Below are 25,606 nucleotides of genomic sequence, written 5' to 3' on the forward strand. Positions count from 1 at the left end.
CACACGCACACTAATGAGACAGATGGAAGTAGTTTCGTAATCATACGCACGTATAGAATTTCGTAACTTTGCATGGCATTGCGCTACAAACATGGATGCGAAGTACAGTCAACGAGTGTATTATTGCAAGAATTTATCACCTTGTTATATTCTTATATACGGTGCGCAGTCTGTGTGTATTTGTTAATGGACAGGCTTGAATTTGTTTTCTTTTTAACAGTTTAGTGGAAAAATTTAAAGGTGTCACGTCACGACTTGTGTTCGAAATAACACCTAGAGAGCATATGTATGTAAAGCTATTATTATTATTATTATTATTATTATTATTATTATTATTATTATTATTATTATTATTATTATTATTATTATTATTATTCATAGACATAAATATCGTCTGTGTGAGAGTTGCTTGTATCGTAATTCAAAATCACATAAAGGCATATACACCCGAAGCCGAAACAACATTTTTCATCTACTGGAATGATTGCATTCTGATTAAACATTGGGCCTCCTTTCACGAAGACCCCTCAAGTAATCAGCGATCACCAATATGAATTCTACTATTCTCAATCCGCATAAACTCCCTAAAAGATTGGAAAAATACGTGTGATTATTCTTGGCCTCCCCAAGACATTTGATTAGGTTTGTACAGAGGTCTCTTTATCAAGCCACAATTGGATCTATCCCTACATGTCGTGGCTGATTGTTCCCTTGCTTCAGATTTCCCCATCAATGCAATCACGTCTTACTGATGCCATGCTTCTGAATAAATGATCAGTGACTTCAGATCTAGTTCATACTATTGCTATTAACAATATATTTCACTACTTTTCTTCATTTGATAAACCTTATAATTATGAAAGAAACAACCTTCAACATCTTTCGTATCTGTCTTAAGTTGACATTCTTGATATTTACTTTCGTATCTGTCTTAAGTAAATATCAAGAATGTCAATTTTTATTTGCATTCCAGCCTCATGCCAACCGACCACTGATGCCATGCTTCTGAATAAATGATCAGTGACTTCAGATCTAGTTCATACTATTGCTATTAACAATATATTTCACTACTTTTCTTCATTTGATAAACCTTATAATTATGAAAGAAACAACCTTCAACATCTTTCGTATCTGTCTTAAGTTGACATTCTTGATATTTACTTTCGTATCTGTCTTAAGTAAATATCAAGAATGTCAATTTTTATTTGCATTCCAGCCTCATGCCAACCGACCACTGATTGTCGTCTTTTTCCGTTTATCTACCTCTGCTATTTAGGAGAGCCCCATTGATCCCATAGGACCACACCTCCGACTACAGTACTTCCCAAGACCCAACGCTGATGTGTTATAGGTTTGCCAACCGTGTGGGGAGGGTTAATATGAAAAAAACTAGTACACATTATGAGTACTTTTTAAATGAAGGTGATTTATTTTTATTATGTATTTATGTTTATTATTTTTTATTATTATTTAATTTCTATTATAATGATGCCAACATGTACACTGAGTAGCCAATATACATAACATTAGTGAGAGAGAGAGAAGCATAGCCAATGCAAGTCGGATGGCATTCCGTAGTTACTTCAAATTGAGTTATATCGGATTCCTGCCTTTAAGGTATCTGTTGGCATCACATTTTGATTGCATTGTCCTTGGAAGCTGTTGCCAAATTTGAAAGAGAGTTAGTTGTTACGAGCGAACAAGATCTCTTTTTCTTTCTCTGGCATATGCACTCGTGCTCGCACACACAACGTAAATACCAAGCTATCCATATGAGCTTTTTTATATTTTTCTCATTACACGACATGTATTTTTTAGACTTCGCTTCCTTGCTCTTATTATTATGTTTTTAAAAAATAGCATTTATAAAGTTGCAGATTGATACCTTGGAATCCTGAGATATCTACTTATAAGCCCTACTCTGAATAGGGCTTACAAGAAGCTATTTTAACAGTATACAGTTTAGAGTATAACAGTGTTATATAAACAGTACTATTATAGTACTGTTTATATAACTCTTAACCTATATGATGCGCCTGTCAGTTTGGACACGCGTTTTTTTTTTTTTTTTTTTGCTGTCAAATTCTCCAGCACTGAATTGTTATATGCACAATTAGTTAGTTCATCCATACATTTTGAGTTTGATTTCATCAACTATACATCTATTATGATGAAAGCAACGATGTCTACATGGAGGTGAAGTATGTAGATACATCATCACCATTGATGCTTCAGTACACAAAGAAACCGAAAGCTTCACTTCACCTTAGATTGAATTATCGAATAAAAAACGATGAAACTTAATATTGAACTTTTCACAGATTTAAAATAAAATGATGAAAAATAATGAAAATATTTACCTTTTGTTAGCGGGTTTGTGGTTTGCGCGAAATATCTATTGGGACCTTATAAATGTCAATAATGTTATACAAAAATAAATCTCTTTATATACAGTATGACTACAAAACACTAGTAATGGCACTCAGATTGAAACGACAAAACATATTAAACTTTAACTCTCTCAGGAACAAATGACAACTGCAACCTTAAAATGAATGTTTCACTGGTCTTCCCAGTGCTCCAATCTTACTTGCGTTGTTTATGCGATGTGATGGATTTGTGCCAAAATGTCGTTGCCTCAACTTCTATATCGATGTAGGAAGCGAGGGGGGGGGGAACAGATATTACTCATAACTCATTAATATATTCTGTGATATAGGTATGTGCCCGCCCATCAGAGCCCACATGTGTCCTATTTTTCCGTCATAATATGTTGTCAGAATAGCTAATAGTCGGTATCATTTGCATTCCACTGGACATCCACGGATTGCTCTTAAAAGGAATTACAATGAAAAGAAAGCCGGTTTCGTTTTAATCTCTTAAAAGAAGAAAGCGTTTTTATTTTAATCCTACTCGAAAAACTTAAAGAAATCCTATATACAGACTACTGTTTTACAGACTTGAATATGACTATATCGATTCCTGTTTCTATATCAAGAAGTATCTCAAAGGAATAACTTAGTGAACGAATTAAAAAAAAAGCTAAGAGAACTTATAACGATCTTTATTTATTTATTTTTCCAGGAAAGCATTATGATATCGCATCCAGTGTCAGAGAATACGAACTATAAGCATTAAATGTCCTGTAAAATGTAACGATTTTAGTTCTTTATTCTCTGACATCGAATGTGATATTATAATACTGAAAAAAAATCAGTGGCATTAATACATAACTTTCAGAGATAAATGACAGAAAGCTGATCATTGAGCACCCGTGAACACCATTAGTACAGTAGGTAAAGCAACGTGGAGAAGCGGCATGATGTATGTGTCGAGGAGGAATTCGTAGTATGGAAGTGGTTCACTAATTTTTAACGATTGTACCATGAAAAGGAGCGCTTCCACATTCTGGACAATACAGCCCTTCCGCACTTATGGAATGCTACGATGAAAGGTCATATTTGTTCCAGCATCAATATCTCTTGTCACACAACGAAATCTAACAGGGCCTCATTTGAAGACAATGGATATGGTCAGCTCATGGTCTAGATCTAAACCTGATTAAACATTATAAGGATGAAGTGGAACGACGTGCGAGAAATCGTACACAGAGGACAATGTCACTGGTGGAATTCAAGAGAGTCCTTGATGAATAATGGAGATTAACATCTCATGACACTTGTCAGAAGTACACGACAAATTTGTCGCGTGGAGTAAATGTTGTGATCCAAGCGAAAAGTGGGCACCAATCAAAATATTATCTCATTAAAAGATAATATTTTATCTTTTAATGTGTGTGGGTGGTGGTGGTGGGGGGGGGGGGGAGTTTCTTAAAAGCATAACCAAAGAACATACAACCAAACGTTAATATTCTGTATAAACACACAATATAATGATTGAGTTTTCTTATTTTGTTGCTTTTTTCTAAATAATCATATTCTTTGTATTTTTATTTTTCGTAGTATGGAAGTGGTTCACTAATTTTTATTGTGTCATTATTTTTATTGTATAATGCATGATGCGCAATTTCTAATTAAATGTTTTAACCAGGATGAATTCTAAAATAAGATTAGATAATTAACAATGGTTTTCTTGAATTTTTTTTAAATAAATCAATTTTCTTTTTCTGGAAATAAATCCCCTAATACCTATAGATTTTTAGAACAATGAGATTGTGAATATTTCGCAGAATAATTTCCCCCTATTTTTAATTTTACGAATGATGTCTGGAGCACTTTGTTTTCATATCGTAAACAGGTAGCTTACATTTATGTATACGCTCCAATTTGTCAAATATGTTATTTGTCAAATATTTGTTATATGAGCCAAACGTCAACATGTATAGCTCTCTCAGTGGCGCACTCAGGATTTAATCTTGGTTGGGGCACGAATTGAGTAGACGATTTGAGAATAGACACTACGCATTGCATACGAGCTATGGCTGAGGATCTGCAGTGATCGCCAATACATGATACCTGAAGGAAATCGATTTCCTCTGGCCCGGTTCGAGCAAACGAAGTAGCGCTCGGTCCGCCCGAGCACTACCTCGTTCGCCTTGCGTTCATAGCGGCCGTGATTCCCGAGAGCTATAGGGTATTCCCACCTTCTGTGACCGTTAATTCATAAGTAGTATAGAAATAGAAGACACGACACAACATAAAAAAATTAATTTTAATTAGGAAAAGATATTTGGAAATTTTTCTAGTGTTTTTTCCTTTTTCTTTTGGAGGGCCCAGGCCCCTTGTTCCCCCTGGGTGAGCCACTGGGCTCCCTTATAACCATATCCTTTATGGTAACCATTCATTGGATAATTTCCAATAGTAGACGAGAATGTGATGTCATTCTCATAAAATTTCTAAATAGGGAAATGCTGTCAACACGTATTTTGTAGTACATTTTGAGATGTGGGCCGTCTCTTTTTGCAGTGGAAGACGCCGTACTCGGTCTCCTTTACCTACCCCTCCTCAGTGGAATGTCACAAGTCTACAAAAAAACATGGTAATTTTATCTTTCCGAGTTCGTGAGCCTTCGCAGAGAAGAATTGGCACTTATTTCTACTGAAGTGGAATTTTAAAAATTTTATATATATATATAATTAATATATATATATATAATATAATTAATATATATAATATAATTAATATAATTAATATATATAATATAATTTATATATATATATATATATATATATATATATATATTAATATATATATATTAATAAGCAGTGCACAACAGAGGCTATTAATTTTAAAGGTAGCATCTTCATTCCATACATTATCACAGTCTCTAAGAAAATAGCTAAAGTCCTTAAAAAATATAATATCAGGACCTTCTTCACCACACTTCCAAAAATCCACTCTCTAATCAGCCATCCAAAACCTACTCATCACAACCTTAAGTACCCTGGAGTATATAAATTGTGGTGTGATTGCAATATCCCATACTTTGGTCAAACTAACAAATCTATTGAACAACGCATAGAAGAGCATAAGAGAGACATCTCTTACAAAAGATCTCATGCAACTGCGTTATCCAGTCATGTTCTTTTTTCAAATAATCCTAATGATGACCAACAAAGCCACTCTGTATGCTGGAATAGATCAGAAAATATTTTTCGCTGTGAAGATGAGTTTGAAAGGAAAATCGTAGAATCAAGGGAAATCCTACTGAACCCGGTCCACTTAAACAATAATTTAAGTTATAACATCCCAGATAGCCATGCTGCAGTTATTCAATATTGGCGTTCACGTGAACCTGCACGCACAATTGCAACAAACAATGGCACGCCAGTTGGAACAACTTGAAAAAATACAACGTTTTTATGTATCGATTATGTGAGGCAATTTGTACCTGTAATTTCCAGTTTGTTTAAATAATTCAATGTTTATTAGTATTCCTTTCCTTTATAAATACCTGAAGAAGGCTGCTATATGCCGAAACTAGAGTATTTATCATTAAAATCTTTATCTCGGTCTTGGAGTCATTAAATCTATTTTTTTTTCAAATATATATATATATATATATATATATATATATATATATAATATAATATAATATAATATAATATAATATATATATATAATATATATAATATATATGTATAATTAATGGTTTCATCTGCTTGTTTTTCTGGCTCCATTTAATAACTAAATACTGGTATAGATTATTACAGTAATAAGCCGATTCCCCGACTCTCAAACATAACCGGTAATGATGGATGCTGAATGCACATAGCATGTTGCATCTATCCAGTATCCATCCGATAACTGCTCATAAGTCTTTCAGTTTTCCAACTTGTTCTCTTACTTCACACTGCATGCACTTTGAGCATCATTTGGGCAGTATTATTATGACTAAGTAATTCAGTATTGAATATACTAACTCAAATTCATGTCTTACTCCAGTCAGAAGTAAGACATGAACCTTAGTAGAATGTGTCTAAAAAAAAACAATAAATATTTCCGGCTCCAATCTCAGAGACAGTGCATACCTGTTTTTTGAGGTTTCATCTAGAAGTGAGTTTAGAAATTTGGTACGCCTATACGCAAAAGAACACTAAATAGCGCAAAAAAAAAAAAAAATAAAAACAGTAGAGTGGTATTACCACTCTACTGTTACTGGAATATTTAAACAAATACATTTCTGTAGTCTTTGGTTAGTAGAGAAGACCGAGTTAGGACTAAGAAAAGTTACAGTTCCCCTCAGATCGACAGATAGTTCAAAACTGAATGTACTCTATGTCCATGATACGCTTTGTTCATCTTTTCGGCGTTATCTTTAAAGGACACTGGCAATTTTTTTTAGGTAGTTGTAATTCCTTACAAGCATCGGCTTCATTTGCTGTCATCTTATTGATGGTATGAAATAATATTTTAAATGGAATAGAAAATAAATAGAGAATCTATTCCATTTCTACTGTCTACGCAACTAAATTTAAAGATTGAAATTTTCAATGGGAAGCTAATTTGGTGATCATGGATTTAAACAGAAAAGTGGTTCAAATGAGAAGGCAGCGAGTTGAAAGGGCTGCAAATTTCTCACGAAAGAAGTGAGTAATATAATAAATCGAAAGAAAAAACATAAGCTGAAAAAATAACGAAAAATGAAATAAAAACAGAAAGAAAAATAATTACAAAGAAATCGGTGAAAAAATAGTCAATTCTGATTCAGTGAATATTAACTCAAGAGAAACAAATAATTTATTTCTATTTGACTGCAGAAAATAAACGCTTCTTCTAATAGAAGAAAAAAGCTCAGATGTTTACCTGTTTATCTCACTTAGCAATGACAAGGGTGTGGTCAGTCTCTCTTTCATTTCCGGGAAAATGTCACGTGACTTTAATTGGTTTCTATACCTCTTAAAAAAAACCAATTAAAATCATGTTACAGCTACCGAGGAGTTGAAATAAATAGTGGCCACCCCTTGTTATTGCAAAATATCAAATTAAAATAAAAATACGTATAGAACGAAGAACAGAATATGGAATATTGATTTACAAGACCGAAAGTATGAAATTAAAAATGAAATAGATTTTTATGCTTAAGATTAATAAAATAAATATTGGTTGGTCTTTATGATATCAGCCGAAAAAGGTGTTAGGATGTATGCGAAGTTGCAACCTAGAAACAAGTGACCGAAATATTTATTCTAAGAGAGGAATGTATATAAAAAAAAGAAAGAAAAAAAAAGAAGGATATAGAGAATCGGAACAAGCCGAATTTTCGTTTTTGGTGTTGGTTTACATTTTCAGTTTTAGTTCACTAATTTGGTTGAGTCCTGCGTGTTTTAACTGTCTCTACGATGTTTATTAATAGTGTTGTGCGTTTTTAATAGTGTAAACAAGTTGACATTCCTAGTGTTTTGTTCATTTTGTGTAGCTATAAAATGGATACATCTCCAAGAAAGCATTCAAATATATGTACTCTTTCTCAGAACACCTCCATGACTTAAAGACCCAATGAGTGTGGTGTTGGTTTGGGTACTGTTAATGATTTTAAAGAGACAGGTGCCTTTTCTCCTGACAGAAAAGGAAAACGTGGACGAAAAAGGAAAACTACACTTACTCAAGATCGTTTAGCAAAATGAATACAAGACTGTCAGCTGTAGACTTAAATAGAGACTTGGAAGCTAGTGGGATTAATGTTTCTGACATGACGACCCATTGAAGATTGTTGGAAGCAGGGAGGGCTGCCTACAGACCAAAAACGAAACAACTGTTGATGAACGCTATGCAGAAAAAGAGGCTCCATTGGGCAAAAGATTGGACTGTTGAGAAGTGGAAGAAGGCCACATTCTCCGATGAGAGAGCCATTTCTTTGTATAAGGAACGAGTACCCTATGTTGGCAAATCAGTGCTGAGAAAAATCAGTGGCCAAGGATCTGCAGCAAATTGGTACTTCTAGTTTCGCATAAGTGTGTTTGTAAATACAGTACTAAAAACATAAGATTAAGAGTCATGTCACTGAATTAGAATCTTATTTCAAAGCGTAATCTATAGGTTTTGGAACTTAATTTATTTTTAAACACTAATCGTTCAAAAGTACATATTTTGTTTGTCTTTCAAGATAGAAAAAAAACAACAACAACCGTAGATCGCATTGGAGAATGCAGTCCAAATATTTGTATCACATTTAAAAGTGTAATGGGTAGTGTTATAGACAATATATAAAATCGAATGAATTATTGAAAAAAAAAAAACAAGGCGCATTTTCAGTAGAGGGATGGTTAGGATTATACTTGCAACAAAATGTAGAAAACCTAATGCTTGACGCCTTCAAACTCGACATGAACATTACCAGATCATGTATCAGAACATGTACACGAGTAAAATGTCCCGGATGATTTGAAGCCTTTAGAATTAATTTGTCAACCGCCTACTGCATACAGTATTCTGATACTGTTGTTTTGCATTTACGTAAGCAACTGAGAACTTTCTAAAACACACGTAGTTATGATCATATTCTTTTGGCCGGTCTGTCAGTTTTATGGAGGGAAAAAAAAATAGAAATTCTACCTCCTGATTATTTCCAGTGCCTTATGTTATTAGTCGGCTATTTATTTATTTATTTCGTATGGGGTTCTCCCTTCCCCCCCTCCCTTAGGACAGGTTGAGCCCTCCTAATGAGGGATAAAGTATTTATTTAATGACTGTAGATCCGTGTGTGTTCACAGGAAGGTTTGCCTGTTCTTAGGGTCGAAAAATCCGAGTTTCCGGTTGAAAAAACCCTCTTCCTCCATATGAGACCGGTTAACTCAGGGCTTCGTCTATACCGACTGAGTTACAGAGGTTCAGTTGGTTATTACTAGTGGATTCCATTTAGCACAGACACTAACCGCGATCTTGAATGTACAAGGTCAAAATATATATTCAAAGCAATTTCAAAATTTCTTAATATTCGAAATTTGGGATTTTATATTTTAAATCCCCCCCCATGAAATTATTAGATGCTTTCATACGAAAGTCACCACCAACAGCTCGAAATGAGTCGTGTAACGCTATTTTTTGTCATGCTGTTAGGAAACACAACGATTAGTTTAGTTTTGTTTTTTAAATCCAAACGCTGATGTCATTTATTCTGGTGACATTTAGGCATTACTTTCTGCACGAGTATACAGTGCTAGCCCAAAAGAAGAAACTTCGGGTAATAAGGAACAGTCGAGAATATATAGTCGAGGTATTTTAACCTGAATGAAATTTTAATTAACTTCATTACCATTACAAAATTCACTAACATGTCATATTGATAGTGTTAAAGAAATTGTCATTTTTCAATTCAACTTACCTCAACCGCTGAATAATACCTTCAACAATAAGCAATTAGGACAGTTAAATTTATGACATGAATATTTCGCTGGAATACCAAAGTTGAGTTTTAATTCTTATCACATAATGGTTTTGCAGCTTATGTTCATAATTATTTTTGCACACCGGAAATGATGCCGAAAAGTTTGGTTTCAAGTTTATCACGCCACCGATAGGGATGAAGTCCATTTCGTCCAATGTCAAAGGGAACAGACAAAGACACGAACACTTCTTTGAAATTAGGATTAAATTGAGATGTTGGAAGTTTTTTCCCACTTGATTAGACTATAATAAATTTAGTTTAATCCTTTATCCAAGTGTAAGCAAACAAAGTTTGCGCCTGTAGTATCTTCAGGACTGAGCCTCCCACTGACGAGACCTCAATAAAGGTCGAAACCGGTCTGGATAGTGGCCCTTCCCTTAATGCGTAGTATTGTACATATCTGCAAGAAGATGTGCTTTGCAGTATGGGAGATACTAAGACAAGGAATGATGAAAGCTTGGTCGAACCTTTATCACGAGTTGCCTCAGTCCTGAAGATACTTCAGGCGCAAACGTTGTTTGCTTACACTTGGATAAAGGATTAAACTAAATTTATTATAGGACTAAACCAAGTTATATAATTTATTATAACTTTAATTTATAATAATTTAAATCCTGTGAAATATTTTTATAGTAAGAAAGCCATAAATCTTCTAATCAGGTTCGCAAAGAATCCCACCCTGGTGCAGGAAGCCCGAGTGACTTGAATATGAGCCCGCTCATAGGAATAAAAATATAACATTAAAACCTGCACTAAAGAATTCCATAATTTCTGAATCCCACAGTACAGGCTTTAATAGTATAATATGTTATAATGTTTCAGCAATCTGTCCTTGTAACAGATTATATAATATAATGTGATGTAATCTATAGAGCATTCAGTAGCCCGGTAAAGAACGTAATGAAAATAATCTCTCGCTCATATTTTGTAAAAGTGTTCGGTTCTCTGTGTGTTCTGTGCATCACAAGGCAATCTGCTGCTTATTTGTCTGAGATTCTTTCAATAGGTTATTTTAATTCTTTTACTTTTAGTAGCATGGAAACACTTGCGATTAATAAAGAAGACACTGTAACCATGTACAAATCAAAAGTAAATTTAATTACAGACACCAGATATTTATGAGAAATACATACATACACATTAATATATAGACATTATTTCTAGGAAGTCCCTTTTCTTAGCGATTGCATGTCAGAAATTCACATTTTCATAAGTGAACTCTCGTTCCACAAGTGATGATGTTATATTCTCAGCTTTTATAACTTCTTTTATATCCCTGATCCTCTTGTAGGGAATTTTTGTAAAAACTGTTGATTTTTTTTATGTCAGTTTCGGCTAGACTCGCAATTCTATTGACCATGATTGCATTCCTCTTAGGATTCCTCTGCATTCTCTTCAGGACACTTTTGCTAACGTTTTCAAACTTTTTTTATTTTATTTTTATCCCTTCTGGTCACGGATTAAGATTCCTAACCCTCACAGGCATCTTACGTTGGCCTATGACCTTGCATTAGCAAGTGCCGCACATGGATTATTATTATTAGTCACCTCCAGGGAGTCCAAAGACTCATCGAGGGAGGGCATCCACTCTGCAACTCTGCTTCCACCACTCACAATCCACCAACTGACCGCAACTACACCAACGCCATCTACCGCTGACCACCACCACTAGTATTTCCACAGACAATCACAAACATCCATTCCCACGGCGGGATTCGAACCCGCAGTCTCTTGACTGGAGAGCAGACACGTTAACCACTCGGCCAGCCAGGCTGCCAACTCCGAGTTTTCGTCTTTCTAGATTTAAAACGTTAATCGCATTGGGAAACCTTCCCTATAATATAATACTAGTGTTTCCAAACAGAAGCTAACAGTATCATTATGCATTTGTGCGATAGGAATACAGGGTGTCCACAAATGTTTACCCTGATTTCAACTGGCTATAATATTTTAACAATGAAACTAACTGAATAAATTTTGTTGCAGGTAAACTTGGGCACTCATAACGTTTCCATACTGGTATCTTCAGCATACTGTTTTTGCCGCCTTTTCTTTAAAAATGGCATCAGTACAGGAAAAAGCCCAATGTGTTCTGTGGCTAGCAGAAACAAAATCTCCAGTTACAGTGCAGCGAATGTTTAGGGCACAGTATGGAAAGAACCCACCTGATGTCAAGCTCATTAAGAGTCATGGAAGACGAAGTTTTTAGAAACAGGTTCATTTCATAAGGGTACAAGCAGTGGAAGACCATCGATTTTCGAGGAGACAGTTGAGGCAGTTCACCTGCCTTCACCCGGTCACCGCAGAAGTCAATCAGAAGAGCTTCACTAGAACTTCAAATGCCAAGGAGTACAGTCTACAAAGTGGTACACAAACGTTTGAAATTATTTGCGTACAAAGTCCATATTGTCCAGGAGATAAAGCCAGATGATCGTCCAAGGCGTAAAGAATTTGCTAACTCATTTTGAATCGCATCGATGAGGATAATGATTTTTTTTGCAGCGTGTTTGTTTCTCTGATGAGGCAACATTTCATGTGAGTGGAGTAGTCAGCAGACACCATGTAAGGATCTGGAGGATCTTAAAATCCACATGTCATAAGAGAATACATTCGAGTTAGTCCAAAACTCAATGTGTGGTGTGGATCGAGTGATTGGCCCTTTCTTCTTTCTTGAAAAAGAAATTAATGGGAATGTGTACTTAGACAAGCTCAATAATTATGTCAATCCCCAGCTACAGGAGATGCAACCAAATGTTATCTTTCAACAGGACGGAGTTCCCCTCATTGGTCTCATGATGTTCGCAATCGTCTTAATCGAGAATTCCCGAATCGCTGGATTGGCAGAGATGGTCCAATCCCATGGCCCCCGGACATTACACCCCTAATCTTTTTTCCTTTGGGGGGTATGTTAAGGATCTTGTTTATGCAACACCAGTTCCAGACCTTGTGACCTTGCGACAGCGTATCAGAAATGGAGTTGAAGGAGTCACACAACAAATGTTGGAGAATGTGTGGCGTGTTATTGATTACCGCTTGGATATTTTACGTGTTACCGACGGTGCACATATTGAAGTTGTTCATTGACATTTTTTTTTCTATATATTATGCATTGAAGGCTAACTTTGTGTTCCATTTCAAGTATCTACTGAAGCGTTATAATATATTATAATCAGGGTAAACATTTGTGGAAACCCTGTATTGAGTGACGTTATTATATATCAATTACAAAAAATCGTGAAAATTACAAAAAAATCAAAGCATACAGCTAATTTAAAATGAAAAATTATTATCATTGAATATAAAAGAAATTTTCCAATAAACATCAAATACCATGAGATAATGCGAAACTCATGGATAAACAATAAAAGAAAAACAATGACACGTGCCCAGTATGTATTGTTTTGTGTTGCGCATCTTCCAATGAAGAAGCTTTTATAATCCTTCAATAGGATGAGTGAAATAAATACTGGTAACATTTAATACTGTAATGCAAGACAAATTATCTTATATAGCAATACGGTGTGTCTATATTCCTTTCTTTAATTAATGTGACGTTGAAAATAGATGAGCATTAGAGAGATTAAAGTAATGTATATGTATATTAAAGTTAATAGTACATGACAGACAAAAATCTTTTGCAGAATAAGGATGTGCAGTTTTTTTTTTTTTTAATTAAGGAAGTTGTTAATCCTGAAGAAACCAAACATGAGTTTAACGAAAGGCACGATGGCATTTTAAACTCCATTAATTTATAGCTAAGTCTGTTAGAGTGGCGGCTCGTGGCTTGAATCGTGGGGGGGTGCTGCAACTTTCGAAATATACATACACACACTCTAAGTACAGTGTATACGTGTTTAAATTATGATAAAAAAATTAAACATGAAAAAATATTGTTTATTATCGATAAAATTATATAGTTTGGTATAATTCAAAATTATTTAAAAATAAAATATATTCTTCATGTTTTGTTTCATGAAAAAACATTGTTTATTATCGATAAAATTATACAGTTTAGTATAACTCAAAATTACTTAAGAATAAAATCCATTCCTTTAATTGTAATTAAAGGAATGGATTTACAACTTTTGGACATGACAATTAAATCCTTTAATTGTAATGTCCAAATATTTAAAGAGACGGAGTAAACACGATAAGCACTACGAAAACTCTACTACTGGCGCAAAACTGCATATAAACAACAGTGGAACTGCGCGACGGACAGTGCCGCATTCATCTCACTATGGCGTGCATATGCTTGAGCGCATAGCAATACGACACTGTGGTAAACACAGTGCTGCTAGCGTCCTCCTAAGTGCTACAAGATGGATTTTTATTATTTTTTAATACAAAATTAGAGGATTGTTGATGATAAAATTAAATATTACAAGCAAATATAAATAAATTAATAAATATATTTATATGTCGAGAAAAATTGGGGGTACTGCAGTTCTGCAACGCCTACGCAGGAGCAGCTCCTGGTCTGTTAAGTAAGCTTAAGGATTATACTGCAGCCTTTAATCAACAAGATTTAAAAGTCTAAATATTTAGTTAAATGTTCCTGTTGATTCTTCCATCTTGAAATAAAAATAATCCTGAAAATGCTCAACGTATATTTCTTAAATCAGATAATTAACCTAATCGGATGATACAGAGAATTCTGACTAAAAATATTTTTAGTCAGAATTATCTGCATTTATTATTTATTTAAATTCTGTGTAAATTGACTACTAGATTTATTAAGAGCACAAAAATCCACCAAATAGACATGCCTATTTTTCCTCTGCTTTTAGCACGTCACGTAACCCTTCTCATTTGCGCTGTTCGATTGTCCAGTAACAAGTTGAGAGTTACAACCAAGCCTAGTCCAAATGGTTAAAGGGCATTGCTGATATAAATGAATAAAAAAGCACTAGAAAGATCATAAATCTGCCATGATAATATTCACATAATATGCCTAACTAAATAACTCTCTATTCTGGGCTTAAAGTTGAAACTGAGAACCATCAACTTTTCCGGTTCACTTTTCCTCATTCTGTATGCATTTATGCTCAAAGTAAACCACTCCAATCCAAGAGCTTCTATAACCATATCGGATTCCAAGTCCACGTGTGTTGGCAATATCGTAAACTAGACACAACAAATGCAAAGTCGCGAGGTAGTCGTATTTCAGAGAGCACCTGCTGAGTAAATAGCATTTCGAATCATCCCCAACATTTTGCACATTATATTGGATATGATTAAAAGGATGCATGAAATGAAGCATGAAGAAGAAGATAATGTGGTTATTCACCTCAAGAAAGTCGGGAGAGAGAGAGAGAAGGAGCAAGAACTCTGGCAGCCTTCCAAAACATTCTGTTGACAAACGCCAAACTAGACTTCCTGGAGATTATGTCCTAATAAAAAGCAGGAAATATAAACATTTACCAGTATTTATTTATTTAATTCCTGGCTGTTTCTTACTATAATTTAAACTCATCGTTATTTCGACAAATCAAAGAGATGCGAACAAAAATAAAGAGCACAGCCGTGTTATATGCATCATTGAACCCTGCTCTTATTCTCGCCTGCTGTGGTAATTACTTCAATTTGTAGAGTAATTATCCTCAATTAGTAGCGTCTAACCGTGTCACACGAAGGCGTATAACAAACAGGAACAGAAGGAATATGAATGACTCTCGCACGGATGGTTTATAATGGAAATGGATGGGTGGGGAAAGATGCAATGTGTAAACTTGCAAATGTTTCCCTCTACAGTTAGACAAAAAACTATATTTCGTTTACAGCATAATTTTCTAGAGCTATTTGAACTTGATTTAATAGCGTATAAAGTTTTAATTCAACCCCTAGTTATCTTGCAAGCATTAAACAATACAAAATCAATTATGGCACTGGCAATCATAAATAAATATACTTAATTTTCTACTAGCATTTTTCTATAATGATACTTGATCACAACAATTGCACGTAGAGCCTATTTTTTGTAGCGTACTGTAGAGAGTTTTATTTATTGTCTTTTGTATTATACATTGTATTATTTTTTTTAATCGCTGTACAGTAACACATTACTATTAACATCGAAGGTTGTTTTGATATTAATAAATCATACACATTTTTTTTTTATTTCTTAATAAAGAAAAGTCAAGAAGGTTAATGACAGAAGATAAAGTGTTCATAGAGTAATTATTATCCCAAGGGAGCAATTACAATTGATCACAGACGTGACGAAGGCCATTTTTAGGTACGCTCATAAACTACCAGAGGGTTGCTTGCTAGGGTAACTAAAAGTGGTTCTATTTACACCAAAATTTAAAGAGCACAACAAATATTTGTGGTGCTCTTTCCAGGGTCGGTTCATTTTTAGGGAAGCGGCCAGAAAGCATCTTTAAGAAAAAAAAAAACGTCTTTGACTGGCAGTTTCCGAAGAGATAAATTCTCTTACTTTCTTGAGAACACACATTAATCATTTCAGATAATGTTCTTAACTGAAACTTATCTCTGTGACATTTAAATGTAAATAAATATGACACAAGGTTTATTAGTATTATCAATGGAGAGTATCTTGTTAGATTTATTTACATTTCAATAAAAGAAAACAAATCCTTTTTATCCGAACTTTTCACGATCTTGCATGATTTTTTTTTTTTTTTGTAACACTCGAGAGGACTTATCAGCGTTGTGGAACTGCTGAAAGCATATTTTGAGTTCTTATACAACGAAAAATATGTCACTTAAACATTTATTGGCTTTAAAATGTTTGTTATTTATTTATTTTTATAGTTTATAAATATTTGGTAGAGCTCAGTCAGTATAGAAGAAGCTCTTTGGTTAGAAAGACCTGGGTTCGATGCCATCAATGACGTGAAGAACCTTTATCTGGTCTCTTTCGACTAAAGGTAAGTTAGCCGGTCTCATATGGAGGTAGGAGATTTTTTTCACCCGGAAACTCGGGTTTTTCGTCCCCCAGAACAGCCAAACCGGCCCGTGAACACACGCATCTACAGAACATAAGACACACCGGGAGGCATAGGGCTAACCGCCTTATCCTCGATACGGTAGAGGTTAAATGAATAGAAAATCCTCGACAACGCAAGGTAAAAGAGGAGGGAAGGAATAAGAAGAACTTTTCTTCTTCTTCAAAATAAATATTTAGTCCAAATATTCCAACATCATTTCTGAGTTTTTACTGTATAGTGTACCTCTTTTCCCAGGTTTCGTATTTTTTACGTGTTAACTTGCAATAGCTTTGTCTGTGTAGGAATTTTATATTAAAATTGAACGAGTATGCATTACAGACATGCAGTACAGCGTTATCAATGGCGCATTTCAGTTTAATGAACCACATTTTTTCTGAATAGTTGCTGTTATATTCCTTTGGCCTATAATCTTGATATCATTGTGGAAACTCAGTCTAAATACTAGCTCCCCCCCTTTTTTCATTCCCATTTCAACTTATGAAATAAAAGTTAGTAAGAAAGGGTCCTTTCTATATAACCATCTTCTTTTATATGATCTGGCGTCATTTGAATGCCAGGGGATTGTGGAAATAATGCAATGAGGAAGCTGTGTTGTGTTTCAAAAGACAAAGATAAGGACTAATGATAAAGATAAATAAATATAACGTTCCCGAATCGAAATGTAAACTGATGATGATGGTTGACCAAAATTTTGTTTTAGTTTTTGCTCAGAAACTGAGTTCCAATATATTATGTTGCACAAGAGGCAAACTCTATTTAATCGATTTCATTTTCTCATTAGTGCACACATGTGCAATGAGTTAAACCCTCCAGAATACTAATCTACAGATCAAATATATAGTACTAGTTATATAAAACATCAAGAAATTCAACAGTCGTTACATTAAGTAAAAATACACCTAGTAGTTTCACACCTAACGAAGATTTTAAGACCTTTTTGGTCTTAAAACTTTCTCTATTTAAATAGTACTCGTGCTACTCAAATAACCAGGTCTTCCTCAGATTGAAGCAAAGCCAATTTACAATTGACATTTATGACTTTAGGGGTGAAGCAAGATGCTTTTCATATTCCCCGCTATCTGTTGTGGTTACAGTGAAGGTAAAATTTATGAGCAGATTGCTCGCCCTGAAAGGGCATGGAGATTATGCATCACTAAAGGAGGCTAATATAGCTTTTGGACTTCTATATTTGAATATGTCCGTGGATCGTATGCTGCAGCTTGCTGAACCAAATCGTTGGGATGTGTAGATGTCTTTAGGGAAAACTTGGATGCTAAGGATTGCAGAAAAGAGAAAATATAGGGAATATTTGTGTCTCTGTGGAGTTGATTGTTTCTAACATACCACGGGGCGTTCAGAATCATTCTCAAGCACTTGTTCTGCACTCGCTGTATTTTGATAATGTTAGCATTAGAGGTGTGGCTCCAGGCTGGAGAGGCATAGGTGATTATAGGACGAATCGTCATCTGGTATAGCTGTAATTTGATTCTGTTGCTGAGTTTGCTATTTCTATTAATTAGCGGATAGATCTGAGCTATGGCTTTAGATGCCTTTGTGTACGCAGAGTTAGTGTGCTGATTGAAAGATAGCTTTTTGTCGAGAATCACTCCCAGGTAATTTGTTTCTGTCTGCCAGGGAATTTTAGTATTGAATAGTAACACATCTCCTACAGGAGACATTGGCCTTTTTGAGAAAAGAACGGCTGAGCTTTTCTGGGGGTTGACTTCCAATCTCCACTTAGAGAACTAACACTCCATCTTTAGAATGTTTTCTTGAAGCTTTCTGGTAATTAAATGGGGTTTGAGAGATCTGGTTAGTATTGCTGTATCGTCCGCATACAGGGCCAAAATGGAAGTCATCGGATTGTGTGGGATGTCTGACATGTATATAGAGAACAGCAATGGAGCCAGTAGAGATCCCTGCGGCACTCCAGCAAAGATGTGGCGCTGGGAGGATGTAGAACCGTTGATTTTTACTTGCACTGTTCTATTCTGAAGATATGAATGGATTAAGTGAACCATTTTTAGTGAGGTACCGGCTGAGATAAGTTTGTGCAGGAGTCCAAAATGCCAGATTTTGCCAAATGCTTTGGATAAGTTTAGGAAAACAGCGCCTGTGCACTGGTGCCAGTTGTAACTGGTGGTGATGTATTCCACAATTCTGTGGATTTGCTGGGTAGTACTATGGTGTTGCCTGAAACCAAACTGTTCTTTAGGGAGGATGTTTAGGTCATTTACTGAGGTTTGGAGTAGTGAGAGGATGACCTTCTCTGCAACCTTATCCAGATTTGAGATAAGACTGATTGGACGATAATTTTGCGGTAGGTGTGGGTCTTTGCCTGGCTTATGTATAGGAATTACGTCAGCCTGTTTCCAGGTGGAAGGAAAATAGTGAAATCTTAAAATTGCATTTATTATACTGGTCAGGTGCACTACTGCTTTTCGGGGCAGAAGTTTAATCACCCGATTAGTAATGCTGTCTGGCCTAGGAGCTTTTTTGTTCTTTAATTTTTTAATAATGTCATATAACTCAGCAGGTGATGTTGGTGCAATATGTCAGTGCTGGAGATAGGAAGTTTGAGTGAGTGTCTGACCTTGCTGTGAATCTTATATATGTGGTCAAAGTCAAGGTTTCCATACGAAGGCCTGCATTGCTCCTCTAAGTTGTGTGCAATAACTGCTGCGGCAAGTTACAATCCTGATAGTCCTTAAAGGGGAGAAGCAAGAATGCTTTGCCAAGTTACAACTGTTAACTGTTAACTTCTGTGGCTTGATGGATGTCAATCCCGTGGATTCTGATCCCGTCATCGGTATGAAAAAGACTTATTTTAAAGGTTAGCGAGCACTCGGCTCACCCTGATTAGGGCAATGCGGAAGCGCCTGAGCCGAAAGGTAGTGCAGCTTTCGGGCGCTTAGAAAACTCCTGAATGAGTTGCTCGGAATGAAAAGCTGCTTAGTTGAAAAAGTAGCGGTAGTGTTACGAAGCAATGTGGAAAAATCTGGGATATCAGCATCGAGATGCAGGAGAGCATGTCATTGGGTGATCATGGAGAAGATGACTTGAGTATTCCTGAGGAATTTCTTAGTGTCGGCTTGGCTGGGGTTCATCTTGCTAAAGGCTATTAGCATCTCCCCTAGTGAGGCAGCAAGAATCTGTGCAGAATTTTCACTGTAAGCTGTCGAGGCTACGGGTAAAATCCGCGGAGAGACCGCAGAAGCGTATGTTTTATCGGCGGGAACACTCCGCACTGTGACTTCCGGCGAAGGTTTCGTGTCTTGAATCTCGGTTGGCGGAGCCAACGCCGCTCTTGTCTTCCGTAGGTTAGATGGGTGAATTGAGCAGCCTTTAAAATTTGCTGGATGGGGGCCGCCACAATTCTCACATTTAGCAGGTGTAGACGATGATTTTGTGCAAGTGTGCGAGGGATGGTTGTCACCACACTTTACACACTTGTAATCTGCTTTACATAACTTTTGTGCATGCCCAAATTTTTGGCAGCGGTGGCATTGACCGGCGGATGCCTTTCTTCTGAGTGGTTCGGTCTTGATGACTAAGTTGCAGACTATAGTAAGGTCGTAAATTGCTCTGTGGTCTTTACTGATCTCCACTAAGACCAGAGGCATGGGGCGCTTGTCTGCGCGAGATCTTAATTGGTTCAAGACCTTGTGATCTGAGGTCAGTAGCTATTTCATCAGTTGTTATGGTTTCTGCCAGACCTCTGATGACTACCTTAAGGTTTTTTTCGCTTTTTAGTTGGTAGGTGTGATATGGGACTTTCTGTTCATCCATAAGTCTGGTGAGCTGGCGGTAGTCCGTTTCTCCTTCGGGCTGTATGCGGACTCCATCGTCGGTGTTTTTAGCTGATGAGAACTTGATGTTATTGTTCTTCATCGTCTCTGCAAGGGACGACCAGTTTTCTTTAGCTCTCAAGATTACTGGCGGAATCCTCTCTTTGCGCTGTGTCAATGTCCCTGTTCTTTCATCAGCTAGCGCTGATGTATCCATTGGAGCTGTAGTTTCCGACGTCTGAGGTATTATTTCAGGATCTGTTGCAGGGGATTTTTTCTTTCTCTTCTTCCGTTTAACTTCCTGAAAGCTACTGGAGTTTGAAGGAGAGATGTCTCCAGTAGTTATTGCTGGCTCGCAGGCGTTGTCATGTGAAGGGTGAGGAAGTTTAGAGGGATGGGTATCCTCTGTCTCCGCTTCAAGGATCTGGTGTGCTCCGATTTTATCTGGCCATTTTTTATGTAGCAAGTTGCCTAAATCCCTGAATAGCGTCAAAAGTTCCTGAAAATTGAGATCGTCGAAGGACTTGTCCATGGCTAGGCGAAAACGAATTGGAACTTCACTGCTGTAAAACTACAAGGAGCGCTGATAAATACGTCTGTACTCAGTAAACCAGGCCCTCCCTCTCACAATCAAGATCAACCTCCCTCACCAAGTTACAACGTTTTAGACCTAAAATATAAGTATTAGAATGATCTTTATTATAAAAAGGTGTTTTTCGTTTTTATAGATTAAAACATTATTTTTTAAAGAAATAAATAATAAATATTAAAATTCTAGCCTACATTAATATTACAAGTGTTTTGTTAAGACTACATTACAAAAAATAAATTTTTCTTTCAACAAACTGCCATAATGACATTTTCATCATTATCAGCCTCCGTAGCTCAGTCGGTATAAACGAAGCCCTTTTGTCGGAAAGACATGGGTTCGATTCCCATCCATGACGCGAAGAACCTTTATCTGGTCTCTTTCGATTAAAGGTGAGTTAACCGATCTCATACGGAGGTAGAGGGTTTTTTTTTCACCTGGAAACTCTGGTTTTTCGTGCCTTAGAACAGGCAAACCGGCCCTGTGAACGGATCTACAGTCATAAAATACATACCTAATCCTTCATTAGGAGGGCTGCACCCGTCGGGGACAGGGGAGGAAAGTGGGGGAACCCCATATGAATTAAATAAATACTAGGGTAATTTTAGAAATTCCAAATGTTTTATAAGAAAAAAAAACATTCATTAATTATTTTAAGAGAAGAATATGACATTTCTTTAGAGTGTTTGAATTGATTAATGAAAGCATTGGAGAAGAAGAAAAAAAAGAAGTTAGTTTTGTGTATTTCATCTTATTTGGACTCTACAGAGAGGACTCTACTGGCTTTACCAAAACTTGGTAATCATCCAGTTTCAACTTGCATTATTCAAATCTTTTTGTTGTTTATTTTTAATATAAAAAATAATTTTTTTATGTTTTACCCCATATTTTTAATATGGGAGTAAAAATCCAAGTCACACCTCCTCGTGGTGCCCCTGGGTAAGCTAACGTGACTGGTAAAACATATTAGGGCCAATCACCCAATATGTGGATATTAAATGATTAATTACACAAAGAAACGAGATAATATCAGCTACTTCCACACAGACTTCTGCCTCAGCTGCTGATACAGTTACTATGTATACCAAGGATCAAAGCCTTCCAGGAAGTTCTTGGTTGAATAAAGGTGCACGAAAGTGTGATCAAATTAAATTATGGAAATCGAATCTCATCTTCTCAACATATAACATACGGACACTCAAAAAAACTGGAACATTTTTCTGGAACTGGAACTGGCAATTATGAAGTGAATGAAACATCATCTGCTGAGAAAAAATGGAGATTTATTTATAACTCAGCAAACAATGATGGTACTGGACGGGTTGGAATAATGCTCAAGAAGGAACTAGCAGAAAAAGTAAATCAATTGAAAAAGTGTCTGAAAGAATTCTCCTCATAACCATAAGTACCAACCCAAAACTGACAATAATATCCACATATGCTCCTACAGAATGTGCTTCACTAGAAGACACCTATTATAAATATCTTTCTGAAACTGTCATGAACCTCCCAGTTCACACTCATTGGTGGAGATTTTAATGCCCAAATTGGTAAAGACATTGCCAATACTACTAAAAACGTGAGTAAATACACTTATCATGAAACCACAAATAACAATGGACATTCTCTTATGAACTTCTGCAATAGCCATAACATGGTAATCACCCAAACCAAATTTCCTCATTCAAAAGGAAGACTGTGGACCTGGGAACATACAAATGGTTCTCATTCCCAAATAGACCACAGACTAATCAATGGAAAGTGGATCGGATCAATCAAGAACTGTCTAGCATATAACACGGTTGAACTAAACTCTGACCACAGAATAATTAGTGCCCACATTAAACTTTCACTAAAAGCCTCTAAAAATAACAAGCTTAAAAAGAAACAATACAACTGGGACAAACTAAATAACCCACAAATTGTACCATCTTTCCACAGCATATTAGAAGACAATATGAAAAACATTCTTAAAGATTCAGCTAATGAAAAGTATAAGGGTATCATTGAAGCAATAGACATAACATCCAACAAAATTCTTGGAAACAGCAACAAAAAAGTCTCGGAAAAATGGATTACCCCTGAAACTGAAAATTATATAGATGAAAGAAATAAAGCAAGAAAACTCTACCGCTTAAACAGGAATGAAATAAATAAAGATAAACTAGACATTTTACATAACAACGTCAATTAACTAATGACCAGAGACAAAGAAAATCAAATAAACAAATACTACGAGAACTTGAAAATGGAAACAAGGCCTTATAGTCCCTATACCCAAAAAAAGGGCAGTCTTAATAGAATGGATAACTACAGAGGTATTACTTTGCTATCAACCACAGTTAAAATCTACAATAGGATGATACTCAATAGAATAGAACCTTACTTAACACCACTTTTAAGAAAAAACTAAGCTGGATTTCTAAAAAAACGATGTACAATAGAACAGATACATTGCATCAGAAGAATCATAAAAGGTTCACGTGATAAAAACTTACCACTCATTTTAACCTTTATAGACTTCAGAAAAACCTTTGACTCCATTAATAGAGAAACAATGTTTAAAATACTTAGCTTCTATGGTCTACCCTCAAAACTCATAGAAGCAATCTCAGCGCCTTATAAAGATTACAATGTTACAGTAATCTTTAAAACAGAAACATCTGAATCATTTTCAGTGACAACAGGAGTCCTGCAAGGTGATGTGCTAGAACCTTATTGGTTTTTAATATGATTGGATTACATCTTCCGGTCCATCAACACAGAAGATCTTGGTTTTAACATTAAACTATCCACCCACACTATGCAAATAATTGATCTTAGCTTTGTTGACGATGTTGTACTTATTGATACAGAATCAACAAATGCACAAAAATATCTTAGTCTACTAGAGGCAGAGGCTAAACTTATTGGTCTGCAGATCAACATCCAAAAGTCCAAAGTATTCTCATTAGGTTGTGAAAACTTTATACTTCATATCAATAATTTTCACCATGATTTTGCTTTTTATGGAGTGAAAATTAAATACTGTATTGTGATTTTACCGTGATCAAGAAATAAAGTTTCTAAATTTGTAGTATATATATATACTTATCCCGTCCATCACACGGGATTAAATTTTAGTCCTTATAAGGACTGGCTTAAAGGGGCGAAGCAAGAATGCTTTTCATATTCCCCGTTATCTGTAGCGGACAGTGTAGGGATAAGGTTATTGAGCTATTATTAAAGTTCTGATCAGGGTAACAGCAATAGCCGAGCCTCAGTTAGAGCTTCATTAGCTACAGCATTGCTATCCATTACCCTCCAAGGGTATTGAATTGAATGAATCAATCCATATTTTTCCTTTTTCGATTAAATTTTATTCAGACCTAAAGTACAAGTATTAAAATGATCTTTATTCTAAAAAGGTGTTTTTCATTTTTATTGATTAAAACATTATATTTTTTAAAAAATAAATAATAAATATTAAAATTCTAGCCTACATTAATATTACAAGTGTGTTATTAAAATTACATTACAGAAAATAATCTTTTTCTGTCAACAAACTGCATAATAATATTTTCATCATTTTCAGCACTAGGATAATTGAGTCTCCGTATCTCAGTCAATATAAACGAAGCCCTGTGGTCGAAAAGACCTGAGTTCGATTCTCGTCACGTCAGTGATGTGAGGAACCTTTATCTGGTCTTTTTCGATTAAAGGTGAGTTACGGGTCTCATACGGAGGTAGAGGGTTTTTCGTCCCTTAGAACAGGCAAACCAGCCCGTGAACACACACACGGATCTACAGTCATAAAATACATACCTAATCCTTCATTAGGAACTGTCGGGGACGGGGGAGGAAAGGGGGATATTGATTTATTTTAATCTATTTATTACGTTATGCATTCGTATCAGTCATCGCTCACTGTTAATAAAAACGTAATCTAGATTTCGCTAGCCTATCTGAAAGAGTGATAATATACATAATGATCAGCATTTACATGAAATTAATAAAATGCACACATTAATACAGAACTGTTATGCTTTATCAGAAGTAAAAAAAAAAAATCTCCCATAGCAACCAATAAAAATATTTGACACATGCGCCATACCTCATACATTTCACCTTGGTGTGAAGCCAGCAGAAAGTGTTACAGAACAATTCGTCCACTATAATGAAAGTGAATAAGAAACTATACGTGGAATTGTAGGTGGACCAAAGTTGAACTTGGAAAGATATTTTATTACACAACTCCGGTATTAAATTTCACTCAAATCCATCAAACATTTCAAGAATGAAAGGTGAGCTATCCCTCTTAATAGCCAAGACAAGCTGAAATACTTTCACGGAATGTATATAGAGAATATTAAGTTGAAATAAGGCTTAAAACATTTATGAGAATTTAACCTCAGCATCAAAGTTGGTTT

At 35.6% G+C, this 25,606-nt stretch overlaps 2 protein-coding genes across 2 annotated transcripts in view; one reads left to right on the top strand and one right to left on the bottom strand.

Annotated features, from left to right (window-relative positions):
- The window catches only part of LOC150092800 (solute carrier family 45 member 3-like), an 80,284-nt gene extending 54,949 nt beyond the window's left edge, over nucleotides 1–25,335 (bottom strand). Inside the window, exon 1 of the mRNA XM_090414676.1 lies at nucleotides 25,291–25,335. The gene's annotated coding sequence lies outside the window, so the exon portion shown is untranslated. The remainder of the gene's footprint in view (nucleotides 1–25,290) is intronic.
- On the top strand, nucleotides 22,852–23,391 carry LOC150092801 (protein CFDP2-like). The gene has a single exon (XM_090414282.1). It carries the CDS (start codon nucleotides 22,852–22,854, stop codon nucleotides 23,389–23,391), a length of 540 nt encoding a protein of 179 aa, XP_090270408.1.
- Nucleotides 25,336–25,606: the final 271 nt, after the last annotated feature.

Source organism: Typopeltis vanoorti, chromosome 25 (assembly GCF_054136105.1).
Source record: "Typopeltis vanoorti isolate ZY-2024b chromosome 25, IOZ_Tvanoo_1.0, whole genome shotgun sequence".
Taxonomy (NCBI): Eukaryota; Metazoa; Arthropoda; class Arachnida; order Uropygi; family Thelyphonidae; genus Typopeltis; species Typopeltis vanoorti.